Source organism: Bos grunniens, chromosome 15, assembly GCF_055505025.1.
Source record: "Bos grunniens cultivar Pamir isolate PY7600 chromosome 15, Bosgru_T2T1.0, whole genome shotgun sequence".
Classification (NCBI taxonomy): domain Eukaryota; kingdom Metazoa; phylum Chordata; class Mammalia; order Artiodactyla; family Bovidae; genus Bos; species Bos grunniens.
Window position 1 is genome coordinate 18,448,740 of NC_141179.1, and position 24,250 is coordinate 18,472,989.

Here is a 24,250-nt window from a genome sequence, read left to right on the forward strand (position 1 = left end):
CAGTCCTGTGGCCACTGCTGAGTTTTCCAAATTTGCTGACATATTGAGTGCAGCACTTTCACAGCATCATCCTTCAGGATTTGAAATGGCTCAACTGGAATTCCATCATCTCCACTAGCTTTGTTCGAAGTGATGCTTCCTAAGGCCCACTTGACTTCACATCCAGGATGTCTGGCTCCTGGTGAGTGATCACACTGTTGTGATTATCTGGGTTTTGAAGATCTTTTTTGTACAGTTCTTCTGTGTATTCCTGCCACCTCTTCTTAATATCTTCTGCTTCTGTTAGGTCCATACCATTTCTGTCCTTTATTGAGCCCATCTTTGCATGAAATGTTCCCTTGGTATCTCTAATTTTCCTGAAGAGTTCTCTAGTCTTTCCCATTCTGTTGTTTTCTTGTATATCTTTGCATTGATCGCCGAGGAAGGCTTTCTTGTCTCCTTGCTATTCTTTGGAACTCTGCATTCAAATGAGTATATCTTTCCTTTTCTCCTTTGCTTTTCGCTTCTCTTCTTTTCAAAGCTATTTGTAAGGTCTCCTCAGACAGCCATTTTGCTTTTTTTGCATTTATTTTTCATGGGGATGGTCTTGATCCCTGTCTCCTTTACAATATCACGAACCTCCGTCCATAGTTTATTAGGCACTCTATCAGATCTAGTCCCTTAAATCTATTTCTCACTTCCACTGAATAATCATAAGGCATTTGATTTAGGTCATACCTGAATGGTCTAGTGGTTTTCCCTACTTTCTTCAATTTAAGTCTAAATTTGGCAATAAGGAGTTCATGATCTGAGCCACAGTCAGCTCCCGGTCTATATATAGTCAGTCTATGCTGACTGTATAGAGCTTCTCCATCTTTGGCTGCAAAGAATATAATCAGTCTGATTTCGGTGTTGACCACCTGGTGATGTCCATGTGTAGAGTGTTCTCTTGTGTTTTTGGAAGAGGTTGTTTGCTATGACCAGCACGTTCTCTTGGCAAAACTCTATTAGCCTTTGCCCTGCTTCATTCTGTATTCCAAGACCAAATTTGCCTGTTACTCCAGGTGTTTCTTGACTTCCTACTTTTGCATTCCAGTCCCCTATGAGAGTCCCTTGGACTGCAAGGAGATCCAACCAGTCCATTCTGAAGGAGATCAGCCCTGGGATTTCTTTAGAAGAAATGATGCTAAAGCTGAAACTCCAGTACTTTGGCCACCTCATGCCAAGAGTTGACTCATTGGAAAAGACTTTGATGCTGGGAGGGATTGGGGGCAAGAGGAGAAGGGGACGACAGAGCATGAGATGGCTGGATGGCATCACTGACTCGATGGACGTGAGTCTGAGTGAACTCCGAGAGTTGGTGATGGACAGGGAGGCCTGGCGTGCTGCGATTCATGGGGTCGCAAAGGGTCGGACATGACTGAGTGACTGATCTGATCTGATCTGATTATGAAAAGGACATCTTTTTTGGGTGTTAATTCAAAAAAGTTTAGTCGGTCATATTTAGTATGTTATATAAGGGCAAGAATATTCTCTTTTGTCTCCTTTCATACTCCACTTGTTACTCACTTTCTCTTTCTTTTTCCTCATATACTTCTCTCTCCCATACATTCCCGCACCACCACTCCCGCCCCCCACACACAGTCCACCCACTGCTGCATCTAGCACAGTAAAATGTATCTTAATGTTAAGTAAAAGTTAAAAGGTTATGGATTTTTAATTTTTTTCTTTCCATAAAATTAACAGTTCTTAATTTTCTGACAGCTCATCTCTAGAATTTCAATGGATCATCCTCATCACACTTTGTTTATTATATTGGCTTTAGCAAATGCAAACAAGGATGAATTTTTGACCAAACCAGAGGCAGCCAGAAGGAGTAGAATTACTAAAAATGCACCAAAACAAAGCTCTCAGCTTGATGAGGTATTTGAATTGAACTTTTTGAGTTGCAATAGTCATTTTTTCCCCAAAATATTCCTTTCTTAAGTCCCAGGAATTCAAAGAATATGTATTGTTGACAATATTCAATTTGTAAATCCTTTGTTATTATGATGCTACCTAAAATTGGTTCAAAATTCCTGAATATTTCTCAAAGCATAAGAGATACCAAAGGTATTTTACTGTTTTTCCTCAAGTAATGAGCTAAGAAAAAAATAGATTTTACAATGTACCCAAGTCATTTACTCTTGAGATTATTATACCTTTGATATGTTTCATTCATAATATAGTGACTGCTTTGTATCTGAGGGATTATAGTCCTTCCATTGTCTAGATAAGTGCATAGATTCCATTTTTTGTTTTTATAACTGTAAAAAGTTTTAATGTCACATGTTTGCTTTTGTAATATTTTTTGTTTGTATTTTATTAATAGGATCGAACCGAGGCTGCTAACAAAATAATACGTACTATCCGAAGTAGGAGACCTCAAATGGTCAGAAGTGTTGAGGCACTTTGTGATGCTTATATTATACTAGCAAATTTAGATGCCACTCAGTGGAGGACTCAGAGAAGTATGCACTTTGAAAGAATGAATGTTGCATTCTTGCTGTGTTAATCTCTGTTGTTGTTTTTAGGTGCTAAGTCATGTCTGACTCTTTTGTGACCCCATAGCCTATAGTCTGCCAGGCTCATGGACAGACCATGAGATTTCCCATTTTCCCAGGCAAGAATACTAGAGTAGTTGCCATTTCCTTCTCCAGGAAATCTTCGCAACCCAGGGACTGAATCTGTGTCTCCTGCATTGCAGGCAGATTCTTTACTACTGAGCCACCAGGGAAGCACACTTATTCTCTGCAGGGATATTTTAATTACAAAATAGAATGTAAATCTGCTCAACTCACATACATTAATTATAGATACAAAAGTTTTGATGATTACAACTCACACATGATTCAAAACTTAATTTTTATATAAAAAGCTTCAATACCCCGCCAGTTACTTTTTCACTAAATATCTTGTGGAACTGATAATAGATAACTGCACTCTAGGACTTAAAAATGAAAAAATCTTATCATTTTCTCCTTCACTCTTCTTGCTATGTCTCTTTAAATAATTACAAGCTGCTATATTTGGTTGTGTGTATCTGTCTCCCCATACTTTAATAATTATGTTCTTTTTTTCTGTTCAGGATCATATCTTCATATTTAAATTCTTACTATTTTAAAATAAAAATGAGGCTTCTCATAGTGTTCCTCTAAGCAAACAAAATACTGTCATGTTGTTTAGTCGCATTTAATAGTAATGTGTATACCATTATCTATGTGCTATTCATGCTATTATATAATTATCTTAAGTCGTCCAACTTGGCACCTCAGGTGGAGTCTGGTCTAATTACCAGTGCCAGGTAACCTGCAAATTCATTTGTAAGCCACATTACTCATTGCTATGCCCTGACCCTGAGCGGCACTGTGTCCCAGGTCTTTGGTCTTCATTTCTAAATCAGAACCACAGATTAGCCATAGTTTGGGTTTATGGTATCTGCTGAATTCTCCTCCTTTACCTTCAGTACTGTTGCTCAATTTGTGGTTGTCACTGAAACTTCTTTATTTTAAATACAGAAGGCATAAATATTCCAGCAGACCAGCCCATTATCAAACTTAAAAATTTAGAAGATGTTGTTGTCCCTACTATGGAAATTAAGGTAATTTACTATTAATTGTTTTGATTTTTTTTGTTTGTTTTTGTTTTGATTTTTTAATTAAACTAAATTACTTTTTAGTAATTAGCAAGTTAAACCGTTTGAAATAGCCTTTTACTGTAGGTCAAAAATGGTTAATTATTGGCAGTTTCATTTGTTTCAACCAATAGTTTTTTCTTTATTGGATTCCCTTTGCCCAAGACTTAAAATACTTAAAGATCTGTCCTGCTTTCTTTTCTATTGCCTCCAGTTTTACAAATGTCATCTTTCTTATGAAGAAGTCTGTAGACTGTTATTGATACTTTTACTGACCAAAAGAAAATATTTTGTGTGCTTATGTCAATATTTTTAACTGAGCAAGAAAGTCCCTAATTGTTTTGTATTGATTTTTAAGATTCTGTATGCGTTAGAATATTGACTGTGATGTATTACAATATTAAATAATATAATATGTATTACAGTATTGACTGTAATATACATGACACTTTCAGCTGTGTCCTAATGGTTTTTTATTGCTGGGAGTACAATGTGGGCAGGGATAAATATAATAATAAAGGTTGTTGTTTGGTCACTAAGTCATGTCCATCTCTTTTGTGACCCCATGGACTGCAGCACTCCAGGTTCCTCTGTCCTTGAAATTTTCCAGGCAAGAATATTGGAGTGGGTTGCCATTTCCTTCTCTAGGGGATCTTCCCGACCTCAGATCTAACCCACATCTCCTGCATTGGCAGGTGGATTCTTTACCACCAAGCCACCAGGGAAACCCATAATAAATAAAGATTACAGTTTAGAAAATCATCATTTTAACTACATTGTAAAATCTCTCCTTTGAGTTTGCCTTTTAGTGTTTAATATGAATGGTTATTTGATGTGAAATGTAGCTTCATCGTGTGGATTAACCTATCAGCAAAGTTACTTATTTAAATATCTTGTGAAACTGCCAGATTTAGCAATTAAAACCTAGAAAACTCCTCTCTGTACTTTTCTAAAATTTCCCTTATTGTTTTGAAGAGATTGTTGGTGAAGAGATGACTTAATTTATACTGATGACTTAACATATACAGATCAATGGTAACACCTGAACCAGGGTTATTGAATAGTTTTTTCAGCAACACTAATTGAACTTCTTTTATTAGGAGATATTTAAGGAGGTAAATTGTGTTATCTATATTGCTTTTTGAAGCCTTTCCAATGTCAAATCTCCTTTCTTTCATTTATAAAGTTACCATTTCGTTCTTAACCAACAGCACATTGTCATTCATTCCTTTGCTCAGTATTAAAATTGTCATTTAAAATTAATTTTTCTTTAAATGCAAATTGAGTACTAAGGTATTGTCATATACTTTATTAGGTGGACCCCACAGGAGAATATGGAAATCTGGTGACTATAAAGTCATTTAAAGAACAATTTCGTTTAGCAGGAGGTTTAAATTTACCAAAAATAATAGATTGTGTGGGCTCTGATGGAAAGGAAAGGAGACAGCTTGTCAAGGTGAGACTTTGCTTTTGTGGTGTGGTTCCTAGTGGATTAATGGAAAACATCAAAGAAAAACTAACAGATATTTTCTTCTTATTTTGGCTCTTTGGTTTTGTTCTCAATAATTACAGGTGAGGAAAACAAAGTAGAAATAAATTGTTTTCTAGAAGCAGAATGCTTTTCCTCATGGTTTTGTGTGTGTGTCTTTAAGACCAGCCTTATTTTAACAGTTGGTTGAAGTGAAAGAATACTTTTTACATGTATAGACATGGTGAGGTTTAACCATCAGCCTACTTGTTATGAAAAAAATTTTTTGAGTGTTGCTTACTTTCTTGAATAGTTCAAGTTGAAGGCCCGTGCTTCAATGTCCTGGATCTGACATTGTGCTAAGTGCTATTTTAAACATATCCGAAAAGGATAGCACTCCTCCCTTACTCTGCTTTTACGCTTTGGGCCTTGCTGGGAAGTGGCAGAGAGACAACAGTGCTCCTCCACCTTGGTGCTTTGCAGTGTGCCCGTAAGTGTAGGCATTCCAGTTATTTTAGTCACAAAAGCAGCTGTGACGGGGAGTGGGGAAGGGTACTTCTTTTTTCTAAATTGGTCTACAGTGATGTACTTTATTCTAATACTTTTCTTTTGTTCGTGTGTTTGTGTTTGTGTGTTTGTGTGTCTTAATTACTTAAGAGACTAAAGGGGAGCACAGATCCTCAGACTGATTTCCAAGTGCCCTTTGGCTGTCCTCAGATGATTTTGTGTGATTTTATAGTAAAGAAAATGAACTGTGCTTAGTTATTTGTGTTTTGATTATTCTGAAGGGCCGTGATGACCTGAGACAAGATGCCGTCATGCAGCAGGTTTTCCAGATGTGTAATACATTACTGCAGAGAAATACTGAAACCAGGAAGAGGAAATTGACTATTTGTACTTATAAGGTAACTTTTATTTCTGCTGCTTCATAAAGGACATATAAAAGACGCCATTATTGAGGTAGGGGTCAGCAAATACTTTCCTGAAGGATAATATTTTAGACTTTGTGGGCCACATACATAGGTCTCTGTTGCATATTCTTTATTTATTTTTTTCCTTGATAGCCCTTTAAACCTGAAAGACCATTCTTAGCTCACAGGCTATACAATAGTAGTTTGGGACTGGGATTGGTACAAAGGCCATATATTGCTAAAGCTCTGATTTAAACAGTATTTTTCTTTTGTAAAAGTATACATTAATGTTAATTGCAGCATTTTTTTGTTTCAAGAAATCTTGTTCTTATAATCAGCTAAAGTATTTTCCCTTTATGTTTCACCATTTAGCCTATTTCTGATATAAAAGTGCTCTTTAGAAGAGAAATGATGTTAAAAAGAAAATACTGATTCAGTGAAAAATATATTATATAATGTAGAGTTTTAAAATTCTAAATATGCTAGTTTTTGACTAGGTAATACATTTGCATGGTTCAAAAATCCAATAATAGAAAAAGGTATAAAAAGGGAAGCCTTCTCTCACCTTTTTCCCTTTCGCTGTAAACCTCATGCCCCACCATCTCTTATTCTTATAAGTACCATTTTCATTTGTTTCCAGTGTTATACAAATAGAATATATGAATATAATTCCTTGTTTTCCCCCCTTTCCTAGAGACAACAATATTTTTTTAACTCAGCAATATATTATAGAAATTTTTTGCTTTTTTAACAACTGCTTTCTGCATTAGTACAGAGTTATCATAAAAGTCCTTATCATATAAAATAGGCATTTGGGTCATTTATAGTCCTTTACTATAGCAAGCAGTGCTGTGCTGCAATAAATAATATTGAACATATTTCATATATGTACTGGTGAATCTGTGGGATAGATTTCCTAAAGTTGGACTGATGGGTAACAGTAAATGCACCTATAATTTGGTAGATATTGTCAGATTACCTTTAATAGAGGGATGTCCCAAATGCATTTCCTCCAGAAGATAATTCTTAAGTCACATTATTCTATTAATTTAATCATCTTTGACTCTTACATGAATGCTCATCTAGCACATTTGCATTTTTAAAAATTGCAATAAACCTCCATTTTGAAGGATGTGTTTTCTATCAGATCAGATCAGATTAGATAAGTCACTCAGTCGTGTCGGACTCTTTGCGACCCCATGAATCGCAGCACGCCAGGCCTCCCTGTCCATCACCAACTCCCGGAGTTCACTCAGACTCAACGTCCATCGAGTCAGTGATGCCATCCAGCCATCTCATCCTCTGTCGTCCCCTTCTTCTCCTGCCCCAATCCCTCCCAGCATCAGAGTCTTTTCCAATAAGTCAACTCTTCGCATGAGGTGGCCCAAGTACTGGAGTTTCAGCTTTAGCATCATTCCTTCCAAAGAACACCCAGGGCTGATCTCCTTCAGAATGGACTGGTTGGATCTCCTTGCAGTCCAAGGGACTCTCAAGAGTCTTCTCCAACACCACAGTTCAAAAGCATCAATTCTTCAGTGCTCAGCCTTCTTCACAGTCCAACTCACATCCATAGGAAAAACCATAGCCTTGACTAGACGAACCGTTGTTGGCAAAGTAATGTCTCTGCTTTTGAATATGCTATCTAGGTTGGTCATAACTTTCCTTCCAAGGAGTAAGCGTCTTTTAATTTCATGGCTGCAGTCACCATCTGTAGTGATTTGGGAGCCCAAAAAAATAAAGTCTGACACTGTTTCCACTGTTTCCCTGTCTATTTCCCATGAAGTGGTGAGACCAGATGCCATGATCTTCGTTTTCTGAATGTTGAGCTTTAAGCCAACTTTTTCACTCTCCACTTTCACTTTCATCAAGAGGCTTTTGAGTTCCTCGTCACTTTCTGACATAAGGGTGGTGTCATCTGCATATCTAAGGTTATTGATATTTCTCCTGGCAATCTTGATTCCAGCTTGTGTTTCTTCCAGTCCAGCGTTTCTCATGATGTACTCTGCATATAAGTTAAATAAACAGGGTGACAATATACAGCCTTGACGAACTCCTTTTCCTATTTGGAATGAGTCTGTTGTTCCATGTCCAGTTCGAACTGTTGCTTCCTGACCTGCATACAGGTTTCTCAAGAGGCAGATCAGGTGGTCTGGTATTCCCATCTCTTTCAGAATTTTCCACAGTTTATTGTGATCCACACAGTCAAAGGCTTTGGCATAGTCAATAAAGCAGAAATAGATGTTTTTCTGGAACTCTCTTGCTTTTTCCATGATCCAGCGGATGTTGGCAATTTGATCTCTGGTTCCTCTGCCTTTTCTAAAACCAGCTTGAACATCAGGAAGTTCACGGTTCACATATTGCCGAAGCCTGGCTTGGAGAATTTTGAGCAGTTTTCTATAGGTGTTCCTTTCTGGTTTCATTCCTATATGTCCTATTTGCCCTTTATTTTCTGTCACTGCTGTAACAAGGCTTATTTATTTATTCGTTGTTTCTATTTCTGTGAAGATATAAACAAATTACGGTAATTACTATTAGTAGAAAAGCAGTCTTTCAGAGACACTTAGGATAGCCCCATATCTGTTTCCTAAACCTGCAAAATGGTATATAAACAACAACTGTTTATTTTTTCCAGCAAGTTAACCCTACTTAAACTCGAGGTATCCCAACCATCAACTAAAATTAGTTTAAAAATATAATTAAAAATACAATAATGTTTATAATGTGAATAAGCTGCTTAGGATTAATGATAATAAGAAAGATGCAAGACTATATGAAAAAAAATTATACAAATGTAACAAGAAAGAAAAAAGGAAAAAAAAAGTACCACATCATAAATGGGAAGACACTTAAAAATGTCAGCTGATTTCAAATTAGCATAGACAATGAAATTCCAGTAAAAATTTTGTAATGTGGAACCATGATATAAAAGTTTATCTTGAAAAATATATTGGTGAGAATGACTAAAATGCCTTTGATAAAAGCAATACGTGAAAGTGGACACTGTCCAGTCATATGAAACCAAAGTAGCCTTGACAGATGTTTATATATACATGTGTTAGAAATTAGTATATAGCTTTGACATAAAGTTCCTTAAATGCTATTAACTCTGGGTATGATGGGATTATGGGTAGTACCTGTTTTTTAAATATATTTTGAATTGCCCTCAATGAACATTTTTTTAATAATAAAAATTATTGTTAAATTAAAAACACCAAAAAAATAAAAAATAAAACACCAAATAGGGGAGCAGGGAAAAAGAAATTAGATCTACCCACCAAAATTCTGATTGAGTTAGGCTATTGTAACTGAAAACTGAGGTTGTAACTAAAAACTGAGGGGTTTTTTTTAGAGCTTTTTAACTTCCTACAGAAATAGAAATATAAAACTCACTTATTATTTGGATGAAGTTGAAGAGTGGGAAATCATTTTTAAAAAGCACACTTTTTTCTTACTTGCAAATTTGTGAGAAATTTGTCACATGAAACTTTATTGTTAACTTGATGCTTTCTAGTACCAGTTAGCAAAAAGCGAGTTCTCATGGAATGCTAAGAGCAAAACTTAAAATTAAAGATCTTTGAAATCTGATCTTTGATGTGGTTTAGATCAGTGCTACTCAAATTTAACAGGCATTCTAGTCCCTGGAAGGGTCTGTTAAAACGCAGATTGCTGAGCCCCTAAAATTTCTGATTCTAGGATGGAGCCTGAGAATATGCATTTCTACCAGGTACCAAGTGATGCTGATGCATCTGCAGTTTAGGAACCACACTTTGAGACCCAACAGTCTAGTTAATTTGCTATCTATTGATTTAGCTTCATTGTAGGACAAAGTTGATTAGTTGTTAACTGTCTCCTCTGACTGCTCAGACGTTTTTAGAGGGCAGATATTCAGTAACATGAGTGAAAGGGAAGTTTTGTGCTCTAAGTGCTAGACTTTTAGATGGCAAAAGCGATGAGTAGAGAGCTGGGATCCGATATTGTAGCAGATTTGGGCTGTGAGTGCTCAGTCACTTCAGTCGTGTCTGACTCTTTGCAACCCCATGGACCATAGCCCGCTAGGCTCCTCTGTCCATGGGGTTTTCCTGGCAAGAATACTGAAGTGGGGTGTCATGCCGTCCTCCAGAGGATCTTTCTGACCCAGGGATCAAACCTACATCTCCTGCATTGCAGGTGGATTCTTTACCACTGAGCCACCAGGGAAGCCCTTGGGCTATAGGATCACCTGGTTTTCTCAGAAAGCAGCTCAGGCTTCCAAGCAAATAACACAGTTTGGCTTCCAGAGTTCATTGCTATAAAGCATGAGAGAAGACCTTGACCTAAAATATTTAGAAGGCAAAAACAACTAAACTCCATCTCTACCTGGTAACTTTTTAAATATCTGATTTTCACAGAGAACTCTTTTACCAATTAAATAGTGGAATTATTTAATGTTATATATTTGAATATTAAAAAATGTCCTCTTGGAAGACTGTGTGCTCCCAAGGCAGGGGGCACGGGTTTAAGCTCTCTCAGGGAACTGGATCCCACAAACCGCAACTAAGAAAGTGTCCACATGTCACAGCTAAGAGTTTTAACATGTTGCAACTAAAGATCCTACCTGCCATAATGAAGATCAAAGACCCCATGTGCTGCAACTAAGACCTGGCACAGCTAAGTAAACTAAAAAATAATAATAATAAAAATTTTAAATGACCCCTAAATATGAGAGTTTGGGTTTGACTTTATTGTTTAGAATTGTATTATTGGGCCAATAGATCTATATTATTTTGAGATTACTCCAAAAATGTGAAAGCTGTGTTGTAGCTTTGTTGCTAGTTGTTCTTGATTTCAGTTAAAGGTTCCTGGAAGTACTGTATTGTATGTAGTGAAGTAGTCTGCCTAATCTTCTTTGGAGTCATTCCCAATCTGTCATTCAGGCTTCTTGTGACCATTGTAACAACAAGCCTGGTCATTGACTGCCTGGAATTAACTCTTGGTACGCAGCTGTGGCTCAGTGGTAAAGAATCTGCCTGCCAGTGCAGATGTGGGTTTGATTCTTGAGTCAGGAAGATCCCCTAGAGAAAGAAATGGCAACCCACTCCAGTATTCTTGCCTGGGAAGTCCCATGGACAGAGGAGGCTGGCAGGCTCTGGTCCACAGGGTGGCAAAAGAGTCAGACACAACTTAGTGACTGAACAACAACAAAGACAACAACCCAAATGTCAAAGTGCAGCCTCAAAGGAGAGACTTGTATATTGAGGAACACAAGATATCAGAGAGAATCACATGGAGATGCAGGAAGACAAAGTTCATATTGTATTTGCTGGCACTGAGACATGGCCCTGTGATAACCAGGATTCGTGTGACTGGGCTAGTTTATCTCTACCAAAACTACATTTTTAGAAAGTATGTTGAACAACTTTGAACAACTAGCCTGAAATCTTAGATATGAGAGGATTCATTTTTTAAAATCAGTGTCTTATAAACAATATTTAAATGCTGAAAGAAGCTTTGTACTTAATTCTTCATTGTGCCTTATGAAAAACATTGCCATTTGCCTTTTGAAACTTGAGTTCAATGTTTTTACGTCACCCAACATCTCTGAAATGAGATAGAAAGAAGCCAGCCTACTCCTTTCTCCATCAGTCTCTTAACAAAAGAAGGGTTTGATTTTTTTTTTCCCCTCATAACTAGATAGTAATAGAGAGTAATTTTAGAAAAGGGATCTTTGATGGAATATATTAGGAGGTAAGGATGTTAATGTGATCAAGCATTAGGGTCACAGCTAGCTCAAAGTCAAAGATAAAGCTGGATTTTCTGGGAGGAAGGTATTTAGAGGTACTTAAGCAGGAAGGAAAATAAGTTGGAAAGACTATGAGATCTGTTCATTCATTTGTTCACTAATTGTTTATTTACATGCCTAGTGGTGTATTAGATACTCTACCAGGTGTTGGGGATATAGAAGTAATACATAGTCTTAGTTCTTAAGAAGTTCATAGTCTACCATGGGAAACAGACAGATGATTACAATACAGAGTGTTAAGTGCATTTTTGAAGAATGAAAAGAGCTGAAGATTGAGAAATCATACTTATCTTTAACATCACTGGGGAAGACCCAGGCTGAGGGCAGGAACAGGCTCCAATGATGCCTGGGGAGAGAAAAGGGAGAGGCTTGGCCAACAACTCCCAGTGGACCCTCAATACAAGGCCATCACCCCCAGGGTCACTGTGACTTACTGGAGCAAGTGCAGTCTTCTGAGCCAGGGTTCTTCTAGCTCCTTTTTCTTGTACCCAATTAGGAGACCTTCCCACGTTAACAGGCAGCCAGAACCTGTTTAATTGTTGCCTACCAAAATGCCTGTGATCTAGCACTGCTCCCGAGATTATGGCCCTGCCCCTAAAGAGAGGGCCTTGTTTTGGGAGCTTCTTGGCCCTGAGAGTAAGCACAGGCTTAGGAAGGATACACAGCATGGGACTCACAATCATTTGCCTCCTCCTACTGCTGGAGACAGTTTAACATCTGAGGGAGGATGGGAAGAAAGGAGGGGCCAGCCCTCTCTGCCCTGCCTCATTTGCTCCTGGTTATGCTCCTACAAGAAAAGTGATGAGTAGCCTAAGACCCACGGTACCTGGGCCCTATTCTGTGTCCATGATCCTTGGCAAACCCTTCCACTCACCCCTTTAACCAGGGCGGGTGGGCACAGGGCAAAAGGAAGCCTGAAGCCGTGAAAAAGGCTTTAAAACACAAATCTTTTGCAGAGGCTCCTCTTAGGAACCTCAGGGCATGGTTCCTGTTCTGCCAGACTCCAGGGCTTAGGCCTGTGAACATCTGGGGGCTTAGGGTCTTAGGATCTGAGCAGCAGTGTTTTCCTCCACCAGCTAGCTCATCCAGAACTAGCCTCATTTTGGTATCTTTGAGACAGGCCCTGAGCCTACTCATCCAGAGAGGACAATCAGAAAGGATTCAAGGCCCAGACACTGTAAAAACTGAGCGGGAGCCCACATGGGAGGGGCATGCACCCTGCTGTGGGATCACAGCTGCAGGGGACCACTTCAGGGGAAGGGCAGGAGGGCAGAAGACAGTAGGGGCATGCGCAGGCAGGGGGTGGGGAGTGGTGGCTTAGGACTGAAGCACCTTAAGTGCCAATTTTGTTTCACTGCAGAGCTTTTCACTTCCCTCTGCCTGTAATACTCTTTCTTCAGATCTCTGCATGAACTTTTCCCTTAGGTTATTAGTCTTTCAGGCTTTTCTCCAGTGTCACCTCTTCAGAGATGCCTTCTCTCACCATATAGAAAAGTCTCTGTTACTTTTTTAAATGTCTGTTTTGTTCTATTATACTTGTTATCTGGCATCATTAAATGTCTATTAGTGTATGTGTTCCCACACTAGAATGAAGCTTTATAAGGACATGTTCTTCATCTGCCTCATTGCCGCTCTATTCTCAATGCCCTAGCATCATGTGTAAGACATAATAGACTCCCAAAAAACATAGTTAATAAATTAATGAAATCTCCTCCATGTTAAGACACAGAACATAAAATAATAAAACACTTGAGTATATTAAAATTAAAAATGTATAGAATTAAAGATACTATAAAGACAGGTGGCTGAGAAAACAAATTTTAAAATGTTGATAACAAAAAGGATTGTTATTAATAACAACAGGGATTTATGTACAGAATATGGATATAGCTATTACAGACCAGTAATAAAAAGAGAGCCAGTGAGAAAATGGGTGAAGAATACAAACAGGCAGTTCACAAGAAGAAAACATTTGAATAGCCAATGAGCCTGTCAAGTTTTACTCAGCTTTCCTGGGAATCTGGAAAATACAAATGAAAACCACAATAAGATACTGTTACACACCTCTTGGATTGACAAAATGTGGAAGTCTTGATAAATACTACATGTTGGGAGGCTATACAATAGACTCCGCTAATGGGTATATAAATTGGTACAACTACTTTGGATAGTTATTTGCCAGTATATGTTAACTAAGTTGAAGATGCATATCCTGAATGACCCAGCTCTTCAACTTCCAGGTACATGTACACCCTAGAAAAACTGAAATGTATTCATTATTAAACTAATAGCATTGGGGATAGCAGCATTGGGGAAATCTGGAAACAATGTAAATGTTAATCAGTATTCCAGTCATCCAATAAATTGGATGATTATGGTATATTTATACAATGCAGAGTTGTTAAAATGAATAACTTAGAGTTAAATGTACTAATATAGTTAAAGGTATTAATAAAATAGTGCTGATTGACAAAAAAGCAATTGCAAAACATACATATGGTATAAATTATTTAAAGCTTCAGTTCAGTTCAGTTCAGTCGCTCAGTCGTGTCCGACTCTTTGCGACCCCATGAATCACAGCACGCCAGGCCTCCCTGTCCATCACCAATTCCCGGAGTTCACTCAGACTCACGTCCATCAAGTCAGTGATGCCACCCAGCCATCTCATCCTCTGTCGTCCCCTTCTCCTCCTGCCCCCAATCCCTCCCAGCATGAGAGTCTTTTCCAATGAGTCAACTCATGAGGTGGCCAAAGTATTGGAGTTTCAGCTTTAGCATCATTCCTTCCAAAGAACACCCAGGGCTGATCTCCTTTAGAATGGACTGGTTGGATCTCCTTGCAGTCGAAGGGACTCTCAAGAGTCTTCTCCAACACCACAGTTCAAAAGCATCAATTCTTTGGCCTTCAGCTTTCTTCACAGTCCAACTCTCACATCCATACATGACCACTGGAAAAACCATAGCCTTGACTAGACGGACCTTTGTTGGCAAAGTAACGTCTCTGCTTTTCAATATGCTATCTAGGCTGGTCATAACTTTAAAGTTACATATATATATATATACGTGCTATGCTGTGCTAAATTGCTTCAGTCGTTTCCGACTCTGTGCCCTGCTATAGACTACAACCTTCCAGGCTCCTCTGTCCATTGAATTCTCCATGCAAGAATACTGGAGTGGGTTGCCATGCCCTCCTCCAGGGGGGTCTTCCCTAGCCAGGGATTGAACCCACAGCTCCTGTGCCTCCTGCATTGGGGGCAGATTGTTCACTGCTGAGCCACCAGGGAAGCCATATGTATATATAAAGCTTTGAAATACACCAAAATATGTGAACGTGATAAGCAAGGTAGCAGTCATCTTGTTGGTATGGAGGGGCACAGGGTCAGTGAGGAGTAAAAGGGAGTTTTGTCTCTTTCCCAGCAAATATGAAAAATCTTAGATTTCGTAAAGCAGTTTAGTAGGTAAAAGAGTGTTTATATTATTTTCTACTTTTATGTATATTTATAATGTCATAATTTTCAATCATTTTAATCTTTGGTAAAAGTACTCATTTTACAGTATGTTTAGGAACACATTTCCTCTTGAATAGCTAACGAGACTACAAAGCAAGAATACATACACTTTCAATTATTAAAGTAAAAAAAATGTATTAAAGTATACCCAAATTAAGACTACATTTGATGTCTTCCAAAGTGAAATTCTTTAAATTTGATTTCAAAGTCATAAGGAAAGCAAAGTTAATTCCTCTGCTAGATGGAGTAACCTAAGTATGGCTTGGTCAGTCACAAATGATGAGTACAATTAACAGTATTGACCCCTTAGAGAATCCTGAAGAGTGAAAGAAGAGCACGTTCTTAGAAGTCTAAGCATCAGGCTAGAAAATCTTACTGTTTGAGCTCATTTATTTTCAGTTGCTTTCTTCCTATGGACATTCTGTAATGCAACTTGTAGTGCAACTTGAAAAAATGCTTCACACTGACTCTGATAATTAAATAATTTTCATATGCTCTTTAATGCCAATCCATAAACAAAAGGTATTTAATCTGTAACTTCAGGTGGTTCCCCTTTCTCAGCGAAGTGGCGTTCTTGAATGGTGCACAGGAACTGTCCCTATTGGTGAATTTCTTGTTAACAATGAGAATGGTGCTCATAAAAGATACAGGCCAAAGGATTTCAGTGCCATTCACTGCCAAAAGAAAATGATGGTGAGTAACATTCAAATATATGTTATTACAAGATTATCTGGTAGCTTATTAAAATTGACAGTTATCAAATATTTTGGAATGTAAAAAATTTTAATTTCATCAGGTAATTGTATAAGACAGTATGCTCACTAGAGTGAATGTTTGTGTGAATGAAAAAGGACAGTTTTTAAACTACGTTGTGTCAATCCTTGTCCGATGAGAAATGTAACTTTATTCAGTGTTTGCCAGTTTGTTTCCAATTTGGGGTAAGGTAGTTCTTAACAAACAAAATACTAACTAAAACCAAAAGAGAAAAAGTTATGAAAGAGAGAGAGACCTTCTAAGACTTTTGCCACATCACATCACACTGGCCATCTGGTCTGACATTCATTGACCCAATCAGTGACATTTATTGAATGTCTCCTCTTTATCAGGTTCTATGGTAAGACTTCACAAATATGAGTAATCACTATCATACTTATCCCATTTTAAGATGAAAAGAAGTTCTGAGAATTTAGCTTCCCCCAGGTCAGTGAACTAATAAATAATGGAACAAAGATTTAAACCTTGTCTGTCCAACTCTAAAATCTATTTACTTTTTCTTTTGTTGTGCTTTCTGTTATACATTTTAAAAAATGTATGGTAAAGCACTGTAGGGATTGTGAGGGAAGGGTTTGTGAAGGGACAGAGGAGGAAGTGATCCATTCTACGTGGGACAGGAAAGAGTGGAGAGAATCAGATTCAGCACTTGGTGGTCCAGTGGTTAAGAATCCGTCGTCCAAAGCAGGGAATGTGGCTTGATCCCTGGTCTGGGATCTTAAATCCCACATGCTGATGGGCAACTAAGCCCATGTGCCACAGCTAGAGAGAAGCCCTCTTGCTACAATGAAAGATCCCACGTACTGCAACTAAGAGCTAACTGCCAAATAAATAATAGACAAATATTTATTTATTAAAAAGAAAAAGACTTCATAGAGGAGATGGTGTTTGAGGTGAGTTTTATAAATGAATTGGTTTTCTAGGAAGGAGGAACAAAGAAGCAAAAGGGAAGGAGGCACGAACAGGCAGGTAAAGATGGCATAGGCTTAGTTTTTGAGGAGGAATAGATGAGACTGAAGCAGTAGTCATTAGTCAAAAAGTGGAGGGTTGCTTCATGAAATGTTAAGAAATTTGCACTTTATCCTGTAAGCAATAGAGAACCCTTGAGAAGTATAGTAATATCAGATTGGCATTTTAGAAAACTAACTCTGACAACACTTATATTTTGAGAAAGCTGACTAGAAGCATGAGATTAAGTCTGAGAGTAATAATAGTAGGAATGGAGAACAGGCAGTTCAGTATCAGTGGTGCCCAGTTTCTAGATGGAGAGGCTATTTACCGTGTTGATGAATAAAGGAAGTAGCTGAGGTTTGCCAAATCTGAGAAGGCGAATTAGTTTGGATTTGGAAATGATCCAAGTGAAGATATTGAGTGAAAGTTGGAGAGGCACATCAGGCTGGAGCTTAATAAAAATACCTGAGCCAAAGACACAGATGTGATTTGCATTTCTCTAATAATGAGGAATGTTAGGCATCTTTTCACATGTTTCTTGGCCATCTCTATGTCTTCTTTGGAGAAATGTCTGTGTAGGTATTATTGCAGGGCAGCAGTGGTGTCACAGGCTTAGAGAAGACTTGTGGACACAGTAGGGGAAGAAGAGGGTAGGATGAATTGAGAGAATAGCAAGAAAAATAGATAGCCAGTGGGGATTTGCTGTGTGACACAGGGAGCTCAATCCAGTGCTCCCTGCCAAATTAGAGCTATGGGATGGGGTGAGACAGAAGGAAGTTCAAGAGGGAGGGGATGTATGTGTACCTGTGACTGATTCATGTTGATGTATGGCAGAAACCAGCACAATATTGTAAAGCAATTATCCTCCAATAAAAATTTTTTTAAAAGGAGGGGACATATGTATACCTATGGCTGATTCGTGTTGATGTATGGCAGAAATCATCACAATATTAAGTAATTATCCTCAAATTAAAAATAAAATAATTTTTTTTTAAAAGATACAGATTTGGAAGTCATTAGTCCATAGGTGAGAATTGAGCCCTTTGATGTAAATAAGCTTTGCTTCAGAAAGTTATTATATAGGAAGGAAGTGTTGAAGGACAGATCTGAGATGTTTGGCTGCCCTGCTGCCACAGTCAAGAATCAATCAACCCGTGATTGATTCTTCCTTTTTCTTATCACACCCCTAGATCTGTGATATACCTAATAATATATGGAGCTATCTTTGGCATTATTGTGTTTACTTCCACATAGGTTACAGAATCACTCAAATTACAATTGAATTAAAACAAATTACAGTCACTGTTGGTGTGCCTCTTTCCCCTAAAATTAACATGAAAACCCCAAAGGGATTATATTTTGTTATTAATTGCTTCCCTGACCAGACTTGTAGCTTCGTGTGTGTGTGTGCTTAGTCACTCAGTAATGTCCAAGTCTTTGTGACCCCATGGACTGTAGTCTGCCAGTCTTCTCTGTCTATGGAATTTTCCAGACAGACAAGTTTCTTGTAAGCAAAGATAATGTCTAGTTCTTCTTTTTATTACCTTTATACCTACTGTTCCATTTTCTTATTGAAACTCCTAGTACATATTAGTTGAACACAATACTGAGAAAATAATTTTATATTTTATCTATTAAAGGATATGCAGAAAAAGTCTTTTGAAGAGAAATATGAAACTTTCATGGAGATTTGCCAAAATTTTCAACCAGTTTTCCGTTACTTCTGCATGGAAAAATTCTTGGATCCAGCAGTGTGGTTTGAGAAACGATTGGCTTATACTCGGAGTGTGGCTACTTCTTCTATTGGTAATCTTGTTCTACATTTTAGTAGATTCAGCACTTCCTACATTCTGTGTTACAGGGAGATGATGATGGTGATCATGGTTTTTACCAAGCCACCATCATTAGATCATTGTGTTTCTTATTGATCCTGATTCTTAGCTTCTAAATATAGCTCTTCTTATTTTGGCAGGAAAGAATTTCTTTTTTTCCAGGAAGAGAAGTAACACTGATTATTTTTCCTCTTTACTTAATAATGAATATGTCTTATTTTCTCTTCCCTCAATGTATTATTTTCTGGGATTTTCTTTGGAAAATAAAACTCATGATAATTCCATTTAAGTTATTTCCTTTAATTGTTACTGGTCTTTTGCATACAACCTTTATAACACAATGATATTAACACCCAATGATTGATTCTGTTTAATAGGAATAGGAATAATGATATATATTTAAATATTCTGTGTACAATATATATTTTGACTTTTTAATTTGTAAGAGTTTGGAATTAACAGTTAGTTAACAGTTAACAATATCTTAGAGTAAGGAAACTTAACAGGAATATCAGTGATCTATTGTTTTTAATAAAAGAACACTCTTTTCATCACTTAGGTACAGTATACCAGGAAGGCAGGACATGTATGTTTTGAAAAGTTTCTGGGTAATAATGAAACCCTCTTTTTCTACATTGAGAATCATGAATCTGATTCAACTCGTTTTATGAACAGGAAAGTAGGCCCGGTTAATGACAGAGCTAGCCAGGCATCCTGACACTCTGTTCACTATTTTTTCTGTAACATCTCATGGTGTTTTTCATTAGGTTAAAAGCATTTCAAAGCATGCTATCATCTGTCTTAAAAATAGAAATGTGGTTTTTCCTGGATATATACCTGATTAAATGAATTAATGATTAATTTGTGTTAAATATAATTGATCAAGCAGAAGAAAGTTTCACTGAAGAATGAAGAATTTACCCCATAGGCATCTCAATTTAAAAGTATACTTAATAAATATTTGATTATATATAATGTACTGCTTTGGTAAATAATGGGTCTCAATTTTAACCGCACTTATTTTGAAGTACAAATATTTGAATATATGTACGTATTAGTAAAGGAAAAAAAAATTTAAAAAGTCATCTAGGATTTGTAAAATGCAGTATAAATTAGAATAGCTGGCAAGATTTGACTTAAACTGAGCATGGCCAAAAGGAAATGTACAAAATATACAAAATTTCCTTTAGTAGGCACAAAAGCCTAATAGTCAATAGTATTAGTTCAAATTATGGCTAATTGTGTTATAGAAATAGATGATATCAGTGATTTCAGGGTTTTTTTGTTTTTTTTTTCTAGTTGGTTACATACTTGGACTTGGTGATAGACATGTACAGAATATCTTGATAAATGAGCAGTCAGCAGAACTTGTACATATAGATTTAGGTAAGTAACCAAAGATATATTTCTTTGTTCAGTAAATATTTGGTCATCAAGAAATTTTTGTTGTTGTTTGCCTACCAGGATTGCAAGTATGAAAGAGAGACAGATATATCAAAACAATAAATATTGTTGTTTTTTTTTTTAAAACTTAAACACAGTGATACTGGAAGGAGTAGCTAATTCTGCCTCAGATAATGAGTGACATTTAAGCCAGGTCGAAAAGAAAGAAAGGATAATCTAGAGAGAAGATAGAGCAGATAATGAGGGGAAGGATATTGAAGATATAGCATGTTGTTGGAATGGGAAATTAAGAGTGGCTGGAGTGAAGTTTGTATGTAGTTGAGTAGCTTGAGATATAGACTGGTACGAGATTATAAAAAGCCAGGCCAAGAAGTTTCAACTTTAATCTTTTAAACAATGGAAAGTGAATGAAGATATATTTGATGAGGACATAATCCTGTTTATTGGAAAGATAATTTGGAGAACAGTATTAGCAGTAGGAATACAAGTTAGGGGAGATTATAAAAGTTTAGACAAGAGATAATTTGGACTACAGTTGTATGGACCATGAGATTGGATTTAGGGACATTTTTGTAGTAATTTTGCACCAGTGATGTAAGATGTGGAAATGAAGAGAGAGGGGACTCCAAGATAATTGAAGCTTCTAACTAAGGAGAACGGCAGGTTTTGTGGAAAATAAGAAGCTGGTGAGCTTAGTTTTGTGTGTAGTTTTGAGATATTAATGGCATTTCCAGGGGAAGTAGGCATTTTAATATATAGGAAAATAAAGATGTTGAAAATAATAAGAGATGTAGAACCTTAAGCAAATAGAGTGCAGTTAGTCACTGGACTAGAGGAGGTTCTAATCTTATACATCATTCTTGATGAAGAAGACTAAGGATAGAATTGTAAGGAATACTAACATTCAAAAGTCTGAGTCTTTGATATTCCCCAGTGGTCCAGTGGTTAGGACTCAGCTCTCTCACTGCCCAGGGCCCAGGTTCATTTCCTGGTTGGGGAACAAAGATCCCACAACGTACACAGCAGGCCCCAAAAGAAAGAAGGGGAAGAAAAAGGCTGAGTCAGAAAAAAAAAATGAGGAATAACCAGCAAGTAATAGAATCATAGAAATTAGAAGTAAGGCTATCTTGGAAGCCAAGAGAGAATAAATTTTCATGGACGAAGAAGCGATGTGCTCAGTAGTATCTGATGCAGAAAGGTCAAATAAGATGAATGCTGAAAATAGGCCTTTGAACTTAATTAATCAATCTTAGTAAACTTTGGATAGAATGGAGGAAGTGAGATTGTGAAAAGGCAAGGATTGAATGGAGGTTTGGAAGTTAAGGACATGTAATAATAATGCGGAACTGTTCTGCAAGAAGTTTAGAAGTAAGAGAAGAATGAAGAGAAATTTGTTACAGAGATGGGAGGTACATATTTGGCCCCCTCTCCCACCCATGTTTGGAATTTTGAGGTGTTTTTATTCTTCTTCATTTGCTCTCTTTCTTTTTTTTGGCCACACTGCATGGCTTGTAGGACCTTAATTCTCTGACCAGAGACCAAACCTGGGCCTTTGGCAGTGAGTGTGTGGAGTCCTAACCACTGGACTGCCAGAGAACGTGCTCATTTGCTTTCTTAAGATGGGAGGTACTTATAGGAGAGACAAAAAGATAATTAAAATAGCAAGGGAAATCATAAAGTATGAGTGTGTAGAATCGGCTTAATACTGGAAGCATGTAGAAGAAAGGATGAACACATTATCATTAGGAAAGTTTTTGACCAGAGGGGAATTTGAGAAATTATATTTGCTATTGAGAACTGAAAAACATGTTTATTTGCTAAGAATTGGAGGGATGGTAACTGACCCTAAAAGAACAATAAAAATTTTTAAAGGGGTACCATGAAAATGAGACCACAAGTTGACTAGAAAGGGATATATAAGACTTGCCAAGCATTTTAAGGGATGCTTTCCTAGGATAATAATCCTAAATTTGTAGTATCATCATATGATTTCTTCCAGCAGTCCTCAGTATCCTTAGAGTTAAGTTCTACTTTGAAATGGTAAGCATAGAGGAACAAGGGGCCAGGAAGATTTAAAGTACTAGTAAGAGTAATCAACTTTGCAGGCTATACCCTGAGCTGAGTAGGGAAACAAGAGAGACTAACAGACTAGAAATCTCGATGAGTTTGAAGATTATTTAATAAGAATAAAGGGATAGAAAGAGAAGAGGTTTTGATTAGAATGTAGAATTTAAGATTACTTAGGAAGTACTGTTTTAGGATATGGTAAGTTTTATAGTCCAGATGTTCCAGCTGGATTTAGAAAAGGCAGAGGAACAAGAGATCAAATTGCCAGCATCCATTGGATTGTAGAAAAAGCAAGATAATTCCAGAAAAACATCTACTTCTGCTTCATTGACTATGATAAAACCTTTTACTGTGTGGATTACAACAAATTGGAAAATTTTTAAAGAGATGGGAATACCAGACCACCTTACCTGCCTCCTGAGAAATCTGTATGCAGGTCAAAAAGCAACAGTTAGAACCGGACATGGAACAATGGACTGGTTCCAAATTGGGAAAGGAGTATGTCAAGGCTGTATATTGTCACCCTGCTTATTTAACTTAAAGACAGAGTACATCATGCAAAATGCCAGATTGGATGAAGCACAAGCTGGAATCCAAATTGCCGGGAGAAATATCAATAACCTCAGATATCCAGATGACACCACTCTTATGGCAGAAAGTGAAGAGGAACTAAAAAGCCTCTTGAAAGAGAAGAGTGAGAAAACTGGCTTAAAACTCAGCATTCAAAAAATGAAGATCTTGGCATCCGGCCCCATCACTTCATAGTAAATAGATGGGGAAACAATGGAAAAAGTGACAGTATTTTCTTGGGCTCCAAAATCACTGCAGATGGTGACTGCAACCATGAAATTAAAAGATGCTTGCTCCTTGGAAGAAAATCTATGACCAACCTAGCAACAGCATGTTAAAAAAGAGAGACATTATTTTGCCAGCAGAGATCCATCTAGTCAAAGCTATGGTTTTTCCAGGAGTTCTCACATCTCCAGGATGTGAGAGTTGGCCCATAAAGAAAGCTGAGTGCTGAAGAATTGATGTTTTTGAACTGTTGTGTTGGATAAGACTCTTGAAAGTCCCTTAGACTGCAAGGACATCAAACCAGTCAATCCTAAAGGAAATCAACTCTGAATATTCATTGGAAGGACTGATGCTGAAGCTCCAATACTTTGGCCACCTGATGCCAAGAGCTGACTCATTGGAAAATATCCTGATGCTGGGAAAGATTGAGGGCAGGAGGAGAAGGGGACAACAGAGGATGAGATGGTTGGATGGCATCACCAACTCGATGGACATGAGTCTGAGCAAGCTCCGGGAGTTGGTGATATACAGGGAAGCCTGGCATGCTGCAAATCCATGGCGTCACAGAGAGTTGGACACGACTGAACTGAACTGAAGTTTTATAGTGTAAGTTTTCACTTCGCGGTTTGCTAAGAGAGAGTAAAACTGAATTTCATTAGAACAGATAAGATCAAGGATATTATATGATTTTCACCAGAACGAATTCCAGAGTTAGGACAGAGAGAGGAAGATCGTGAGCTAGATCCATGTCAACATTCAATGAATTTGAGAGTAATTCTTAGAAGCTGGGGTATAGTAAATACGAAAATGAGTGGAGTTGTTGGAGCCTGAATATGGGAACTCAGTAGAGGAGTGAAATTTTGCATAAGAATGAAAGGACAGTGGTCTGGAAGGGACAAAGTAGAGATAGTAGTATGCCAACCTATGTTCAGGCCATGCTAAATGCATCTATAAGTGAGAAAGGTAAATTGGTATAGCTACTTTGTGATACTGTTTGGGATTATCTGCTAAAGCTGGGAGTTGTGACCCAGCAATTCCACTGCAGTAGAAATACACACCATGTGTATAAGAATGTTCATAGTAGTACTATTCATAATACCCCAAACTGGAAA

At 37.5% G+C, this 24,250-nt stretch overlaps 1 protein-coding gene across 1 annotated transcript in view; it reads left to right on the forward strand.

Moving 5' to 3' along the window:
• Positions 1 to 24,250, forward strand: part of ATM (ATM serine/threonine kinase) — a 155,115-nt gene that overhangs the window by 112,541 nt on the left and 18,324 nt on the right. Inside the window, exons 54-61 of the mRNA XM_086339054.1 lie at positions 1,744 to 1,902; positions 2,351 to 2,489; positions 3,537 to 3,619; positions 4,968 to 5,108; positions 5,909 to 6,025; positions 15,862 to 16,011; positions 18,681 to 18,846; positions 20,172 to 20,258. Coding sequence (XP_086195180.1) covers positions 1,744 to 1,902; positions 2,351 to 2,489; positions 3,537 to 3,619; positions 4,968 to 5,108; positions 5,909 to 6,025; positions 15,862 to 16,011; positions 18,681 to 18,846; positions 20,172 to 20,258 — 1,042 coding nt within the window. The remainder of the gene's footprint in view (positions 1 to 1,743; positions 1,903 to 2,350; positions 2,490 to 3,536; positions 3,620 to 4,967; positions 5,109 to 5,908; positions 6,026 to 15,861; positions 16,012 to 18,680; positions 18,847 to 20,171; positions 20,259 to 24,250) is intronic.